The 8,730-nt window shown below is 40.0% G+C and overlaps 1 protein-coding gene and 1 pseudogene across 1 annotated transcript in view; both read left to right on the top strand.

Annotated features, from left to right (window-relative positions):
- PRICKLE2 (prickle planar cell polarity protein 2) overlaps positions 1–8,730 on the top strand; it is a 362,756-nt gene that overhangs the window by 296,536 nt on the left and 57,490 nt on the right. The window contains exons 6-7 of the mRNA XM_042447451.1: positions 1,937–2,016; positions 3,080–3,329. Coding sequence (XP_042303385.1) covers positions 1,937–2,016; positions 3,080–3,329 — 330 coding nt within the window. The remainder of the gene's footprint in view (positions 1–1,936; positions 2,017–3,079; positions 3,330–8,730) is intronic.
- On the top strand, positions 7,324–7,485 carry LOC121924513 (annotated as a pseudogene).

Here is an 8,730-nt window from a genome sequence, read left to right as displayed (position 1 = left end):
GCCCTTCCTACGATCAGGGCGGTGCACAGCAAATCAAATACAATTTACAAAATACACATACAAATACAATAAAACTATTAAAACCCGTATTAAAAGGAAAATACACCTATGGTAGAGCCCCACTAAAAAATAATGAGGCCTGTGCCTGCAGTGCAGCACAGGCGCACACGCCATTGCTTCTTCCATATAATAGTATTATTAATCTCTTGTAGCATTTGGCTTAGAGTTTCTTAAAATACCTCAAGTGGCCACATGTTGAACCAAAACAACAGAAAACTTTATTTACAAGATATTTGGTTACAGTATCTCTCTTCAGGTGGATATTCAGAGTTGATATGGTGTTTATGTGCTTAAATAGTTACAAAGTATAATAATTCCTTTCCCTGTATTTTCCAAGTGGTTCTTATATTCCTGGCTCACACAGAACCTTTAGACTTTGTCTGTCCTCTTTAAACTTTCCAGTAAATTGTGACTCACCTGGTCACTTTTAATTAAACTTCCACCTTGAACTCTCTTAGTTCCAACCTGGATACTCAAACTTCTTCCAACTGCCCCTTTCAGCAGTGTATCTCAGCCACCTTGGCTGTTAAAACCCCTCAGGGTCTAATAAACCTCAAATGCGAACTCATAGTTTTGTCCTCATCTAGTCCCTATCCAATTCACTATCTCACCACACTCCTCTTTTCATATTTATACATGCTATTGGGAGTAGCTCCTATCTTTTCTTGGCTAAGCTGCTATTGGCTGTTGCCAACACTCCAATCTGCCTTTTCTCTACAGGAGCATAAATTTGGAGTATGGTTATATTAGTTGTTTTTCCCCAAAGTCTTATTGATATTATTCAATAAGTTCTTGCATAATATCACTTGACTGCTTTTGTTACAGCTCACCTCCCTATTAATGCCACCCTACTTCTTGTTACATTTTTATTTCCTGAGTAAAACACCATGTAATTCTTCAGAAACATAGCTATGTTACTCTGACTCAAGTTATTCTATTCCTGTCCACTTTAGCTTGCTCACTGCAAGTATTTCATTTCTTGTTTTACTATGTCTAGCTTCACCTGATTCATACTTCTCACATTCCATGTTCCTGTTAAATGTGTTGTGTAGCTGCAGACTATCCTTTCATCTCTGAGCAGGTCCAAAGCTGAATGTCCTTTCAGGCTGAGTCCAGTTGCATCATTACTCACAGTGCTACTTGTAGTTGTCATCTGTTGTATGCCAGTATCACATTGAGTGCCATCCAACTTGGGAGTGTCATCATCTTCATAGACATGGTTTATAGTATGTAAACACACACACTATCTCTTGTTTCATTTTGGATTGTCTCATCACAGAAGCATCATGGTAAAAGACATTCAAAATCAATTTGCCATGCTTCCTTCTACATAAGAATTGTTAGCTATGGTGCCATTGCTGTTGTCTCTGAGAGATACTGCAAGGCCAGTGTCACCCACATACTCCTGTTGCTGCTCAGTAGCTGTTTGGCACATTTAATCTGGCTCCTCAGCAAAAACCTGTCTGACATGGAAGACCCTACTAGCAGCACTGCTAATATCAGCACAGCTTCACAGGAGCACACAATCCCTCCACCAGAAAGGTAGTGTAATGGTGAAGATGCTGCTTCTGACATACACTAAGAAATGGGAAACAGAGCAATTATGACTATGAAGTGTGGCTGCCTGCCTTCTGTGGTGGATTCCATGGTTTCTATTTTGCCTTCCACCCAATGTTGCAGCTGTAGTTACAGCTCTCAGTGGGTCTTTGTGGCTATAAGCTAAACCTGGAGAGACTATGAACAGAAGTGTTTTGTACAGCTGCCCTCTTTCTTTTTCTGTGAACCTGTCACCTCTATTTTTTTATTATCTGTGTGAATCCTTCTCTTTTCTATGCTGTTTGTTTCAGTTAAGTAATTTTGCTTCTGTCCACCCCAGGGAATGTCAACCATTGTTTGCTTATCATAGGCAAATTCACGACTAGTTTGTTCTACTCCTGCCATGACCCCAGTATCTACGTATGTTGGAACCTACCAGTATTCATGACTTACTTTGCATTCATGTGATATTTGTGACTCCAGTGTCACCTTACTCCATCTTCTCCTTTGTGTTCCCCAAGTGTTATATTGATATTCGTCCCCATTCTCTGACCTTTAAGTATCCATTTGGGTGAATGGCCTCCTTCAGCAGAAAAGTGCCTGCTTTTATAGGGAGCTGTCTGTGTTGTAAGTTTATAATAAGAGCCCTGCTGAATCAGACCAAAGGTCTATATTAGTTAGGAGTGGTCAACTTTGGACGGTCTGGAGGTGCAATATTTGGCCTCTGGACCTTGTGCAGGTTTCGCTTGGGCCAAAGAATATTGTGCAGCAAGCCAGGTAAAGAATCATAGCCCAAAGTCAAGCATGTGGGTGTTAGTGATGTTTTTGAGGAACCTGGCCTTTCACTTTAAAAAAAAAACACGGAACAAAACAATAGCAATAGTAGCAATAGCATGTACATTTCTGTACCACTTATCAGTGAACTAAGCACTCTCTAAGTGGTTTACAATCTATAAGCCAATTGCCCCCAACAAGCTGGATAATCATTTTACCAACCTATGAAAGGATGGAAGGCTGAGTCAACCTTGGTGCCCCTGGGATCGGACTCATAAGCTTGTGGCTACAGTACCAGCATTTAACCAAAACTTACCAAAAAAAAAGCCCAATGCAATACTAATCCTGTAGTAATGGCCCTTATTCCCCTGAAAATTCAAATAAATCATAAAATAATTCCTCCCCCACCTTCCATGTCCATGTATCCAGCTTTAAGCCCTGTGCAATCTTGCATTTCTGCTGTTTGTGTGGGTATGTCCTTCCAACTTTCTGGCTGCCAGTTCTTAGAAGGGGAATATGTGTCACCTGACAATAAATTTCATCCCTGTAGTATATGCAATCCATTTCTATAATAAGCATTTCAATGTATTTATAGGGTGGCTGAAAATTAGAACTCCAGTATCCAGAGGCCGAGACATAAGGTTGTAAGGCAGCCAAGTTGTTAAAAATAAGCTAAAAATACATGACAGGAAAATAGACCTTGCAGTAGGTCATAACAAAAACTAACAAAGACCTACATTTTTCTCTTTCTCTCTCTTTTTCCTTTCAACAGATAATCTTTGCTGATGAGTGCACAGAGGCTGAGGGAAGACACTGGCACATGAAGCACTTCTGCTGTTTTGAATGTGAAACAGTGCTGGGTGGCCAGCGTTATATCATGAAGGAAGGGCGGCCATATTGCTGCAACTGCTTTGAATCCTTATATGCGGAGTATTGTGATACCTGTGCTCAACACATTGGTAAGAGAGCTGATGAAATCTATTTTTTGCTGCCAAGGTAATGGGGAACAGGAGTGGGAAGGACAGAAGCAACCCTTGATGTGGATTTTATAGACGTGGTTTGTATTTAAAAAACAAAAACACAATATGGTATGTCAATGCACTATTGCATTATGGTTTAAAGAGAAGCACATCTCCAGGCTAGGAATTGAAATGGTTTTGTTTTGAAAGTACACAACAGACTCTGGCATCTGTTTTTGTCAAACTTCCAGTAACCACTTGGCAGGTGTAAGTGTCTAGCTGGGCCGGCAGTCTACATGGCAACATTACTGCTGGCAGAGAAAAACAGGAAAATCTATAGCAATGGTGCCAAACACTGATGGACCTCCTTGTAGCCTCAAGAGAGCCCATGTATTGTAGTGGTTTGAGTGCTGGACTGAGATTTCAGGAGACTATGATTCCAATCCCAGTTTACCCACATGGAAACTCACTGGGTGACACTGGGCAAGTCACACTCTTTCAGCCCCAGAGCAAAGTAATGGAAAACCACTTCTGAACAAATCTTGCCAAGAAAACCCTGAGATAGTTTGCCTTCAGGTCACCATAAGTCAGAAACTACTTGAAGATAACAACAACAATCCTAGCAAAGAAAGAAAGAGAAGTGTGTGACAGAGACATCATGTAAGGCTCTGCATGCAAAATATGTGCTCTGTCAATGGATTATAGACTTTCTTCTGAAGAAAGACTCACTATTAAGAGATTCATTCTGAAGATGTTTTCTTATGTGACAACAAAAAGCACATTTGAGCATCTTAAGCATTTTTGTATCACTTAGGAATGCTGCTAAGTCCAAGAGAAAATTCCAAGAAAGTTGGATCTACACAAAAGCTGGTACATGTTGTGAATCTGTGTAAGGAACGGATTTAAAGCAAGGCAGAATTCAAGCTTCACATCAGCTTTGAGAGAAGAGCTGATAAGGGTTTTTGAGATAAACAGGAGAAAAGGCAATTTCTTGGAGATGTGTAGGTTTGCTCACTGGTTTTGATGCGTAAATACATTTTGCTAGATATCATGTGGTTGGTAGAGGAAAATATCTTCCATGAAGGAGGAAACAAGTTATATTTCTCAGTCCTTAGTCTTCTGAGCCATTAGAGTGAAAGCCCTGGGGCACTTGAAGGGTGTGTCCTTCATACCATTTGAATGTGAGAAAATATGTTCAGCTCTTACTGCTGAAGCTTTTGAAGATATATGGAGTAAAAGAGGAGAGCACAGCATGCAGATAAAGTGTCACCATACAGTACTGGAAACATGCTTACAAAATGGCAAGAAAATATATCTATATACCAGGTTGGTCCCAGCATAGGTGAGTCCTGGACCCCAGTCACAGCCCAGCAGTACACCACACTCTTTTCCTCTGTATACCCACATGCATTCCAGTCCATTCTTTTTCATGCCTGTTACATCAAATAATAATGATTGCTCTTTGATGGTGCTGTCTCCAAAGGTGGATGTTTTGGTTCCCGCCCCCCCCCCCCCCACCTTCTTCAATAGAAACAACAATAGAATAACAAATAGCAATCACTTGTTGCAACACTGTGTGTGTGTGCGCGCGCGCGCGCGTCTTCTGTTATGCTCTGTACGCACCTACTGGTGTTGAGTGCATGTTCCTCTTCATATTGAAGATCTTAGCTATATTTGAAGAGCTTCATTGTTGCCCAAAAAAACAATTGGTTTCTAGAACACTTTCTATTTCAGTGACATGGAATGCATGACAACTGCCTGCCTGTTAGGGCTGCAGACGTTGATCATGCAAACAGTTTAAGCTAAGGGAAAACATTGTAGCTGCTGTTCTAACAAAGGCACTGAAACTTGCTTATAGAGACAGTGTTGTGATATTCTTTCTTCTTTTGCAATTGTAATACAGACTGCATCTAAACAGCATTATTAATGCAGTTTGATGCTGCTTTAACTTCCACTGCTCAGTGCTATGGAATTCTGGAATTTGTAGTTTTTTAAAAAGATATTTAGCCTTCTCTGTTAGAGAGCCCCACTAAACTAGAAACTCCAGAATTCCATAGGATGGAGCTATGGCAGTTAAAGCAGTTTCAAACTACTATATTTCTGCAGTATGGCGGTAGCCACAGAAGATACATGGGTGAGATTTCTTATGAGTCCAAGATATAACAATCAAAGATCTCCCTTTCTAATTACAGTGGGCCCTCTACATTCACTGGGATAAGGGGCATAGGATCCCCATGAAAGTGGAAAAAATACAAAAACAGTAAATTTCTTTCTAGGAATCTCTAGGCCCTCTAATGCAACTATGTGGTCAAAATCTGCAGTAATCTGACCATATAATTATGCTGGAGGACCTGCAGTTGTTCTCTCTAGGAATCTATAGGTTCTCCAGCACAACTTCTGGTGGACTTTGACCATAGAGTCTAGGGCTAGTCAGAGCAAAGATGTGGGAAAGAGGAGTGTGAGAGAGATAGGATACTTTTAAAGGAAAAAGCTTTTATTCCAAGTAAGGAATCTCTGTAGCAAAATGATTTCTCTGCATGAAGGACATCATCTTTCAGGCATGGGTTCATAAATTACAGTTTACAGACAGATTAGGTCAAAATTAACACCCAGACCCGACACAACTCACTAACACATTTTCCTATTCTACTCACAGCTCAGATGGGATTTGTAGTTCTTGATGTTCATGGGGTAGCTGGGACTGTAGACTCCATTGCCCAGCTTCCACCAGTCTTCCCAAACTGGAGCCCCTCACTCCTAGTGTTCCTTTGTTAAAAGACCCTGCCTTGTGCTGCCGCTCACACTTTTATAACCTCTGTTCAAAAGTATCTTGAAGGTTTGAGCTTCTGCCCAACTGGTTATCTAATTGGACAATGGCTATCGCATTACCTTTGTGATACTGAGCCTTATTAAAATATAAATGTACCTCATTCCATATTTAACCCTTTGTTATCTGGGATGAAGAGATTGATAATGGGAGGACTACTCATTATCTCACCATACTATGTGTTTCTCTTGAAACTTAACAATAAGAAAATATAAAGCAGGACAAGATGTATTTTATATGTCAATTAGAAAAGTATCCATTTTCAAGTTTTGGTTTCTTTGAATGGAAGTTCATCAGTCCATCGTCAGCTAGTTTAACAAATCTATCTCTCAAATGCTTATTGATCCCAAAAGACTGGCATTATAATAAGAGTTAAAATCATGCTCATCTGAGAGAATAGTCATCTTATTTTATAAAGGAGAGGAGTTCATTGTCTTCAGTACCTTCTAGCATTTCCTGTATCATTACTTTATTTTTCCACATTTATTTTCTAACTCCTTGATACATGTAGTCAATTTATTTGTAAGGTTTTTAAAAATAATTTGTAATCAGTTAATCCATTTTAACTCCTTTCTCTTAAAATATTTTTTTCCATAATTCATTGATCAAATTGAAGTACAATTCATCTAGTTAACTTTCCTGGAAGATTTTTATTGTCTTATGACTAGGGAATATTAAGCAGGGTGGAGAAAGATTCTAAGAACATTCTGTGTGTGTGTGTGTGTGTGTGTGTGCGTGTGCACACTTACTTCTGGTATTAGGATGTCTATCATTGCTTTTAGCTGATAGTCAAGCCATTATGATTTTAATTGCTATTACAAGTGGTAAATGCTAGGGACTTTGGCCTGGTACAGACTGGCACCATTATGATGTCCTTAAAAAGAAGGTGCCTAGAGCAGGTCCTTTTTAGGGAGCGCGTCAGTGCCACACCACGCAGCTGCTGCGGCACCGACGAGGGGCAAAAACCGTTGGAATGGAGCTGCTGGTCTGTATCCCCCCTCTGTCACATGCAGCTTTTAAACCACCATAATACAATGGTCCTCTACATTCGCTGGGGTTAGGGGCTCAGGATCCCTGTGAAAGTGTGAAAATGCAAGAACACCTCTCTAGGAGTCTCTAGGTTCTCCAGCCAACTCTATGGTCAACATCTGTCAGAAGTTGAGTTGCATCGCTTCTCGGCCTTTTGGCTAAGATCAAGTGTAGAAGTTGAGTTGCACTAGATGACCCACAAATTTCTACAAAAGTGTTGTCTCTAACAATCTATAGGTCCTCCAGTTGGACTGTGGTCAATTTCTGGCAGAGACTTGCTGGAGGATCTAAAGATTCCTAGAGATAACATATTAATCAAATCATGAATATTCAAATCAGCAAAATTCAAAGCTATAAATGTTGAGGGCTGACTGCATCACCTTTGGTGATACCTATCACATTGAGCCATCTCCCTCTCATTGTTGCCTTGTCCTTCAATCATGGTTAGCCTGCACCTTGCCATTGATGGGGGAAACCCATCAATAATCTTCCAATTGTGCTAGTCCACAGGTTCAGGAAGTTATTCTGTTGCAGTTCTGAGACTGCATGGACACACAGTGTCAATGTCTCCCTCTTTCCCCCCGTCCCACTTCACCTTGATTATTCCAGAAGTATTCCAGATTATTCCCGAGGTATATTTAAAACTTCCTTTTATTTTTTAAAAACCACAGAGTTTAAAAACACACAGTTATCAAAACCCTGGAACTACATTAAGAAAAACAGGGACAGAGAGAAACAAAACATATGCTGGGTTGGGCACAGGGTAGGGAGGCGGTATGGAGGACGAGGAAGGAAGAGAACATACAGGGCACGCAACAGCCCAGTTGTGTTAATGAAGGGATGTGCAGTAGGGAATGCTCCCAAACCAGTATGTATGGACTTCACTTCATTTACACAGTCATGGAGAGAACAGGGGTGGAGTGATAGTCCTAGATTTCTATACCTTTTACAGTCCTTTTAGTTCTAGCATAAGTTTGGCAAGTTAGCTCTGTTTCAGTCATCGAACAAGGAAATGGTTAATAATTTTGGTAGCTGAATTAACATCTCTAATTAGTGTTTCAGTTAAATGGAGCAGACGTGTATGCATAGGTGATTGTTGGGGGTTTGTTTTGTAACAGACTGAGCTTGTTCTCTAGCGCATAGCAACAACAGATTTTATAGGAACCAGCACTACTGCTGATTCCCCACACAGACCCTTTCCATATCTTTTTAATTTTTTTTAACATTTAATTTCCAATGTGGTATATATGAGAACATTTGGTTAAATATCAAATAAACAAATCTAACATCTCAAAGCAAAACAGCAGTGGCAGTAAAAATAATGAAATACCGGAGCAAAAACAAACAAAACCCAGCAGATGCAAATCAAATTAATTCCTTTTTAAAAAAAAGATCAGGTAAATGAAAAGGGTTTTTTTATTACGATGATTGGTCTTCATCTTGAATATAACAAAGGAGGTGACAAGCTATCCTGTCCATGGAAGATCTTTGATCACTGGGGCATCTACATTTAAAATACCTCCTAGTTCCCACTTCTCACCTTTA

This window comes from Sceloporus undulatus, chromosome 2, assembly GCF_019175285.1.
Source record: "Sceloporus undulatus isolate JIND9_A2432 ecotype Alabama chromosome 2, SceUnd_v1.1, whole genome shotgun sequence".
Taxonomy (NCBI): domain Eukaryota; kingdom Metazoa; phylum Chordata; class Lepidosauria; order Squamata; family Phrynosomatidae; genus Sceloporus; species Sceloporus undulatus.
Note: the sequence above shows the minus strand (reverse complement) of the source record. Positions and strands in the feature narration are given on the sequence as shown.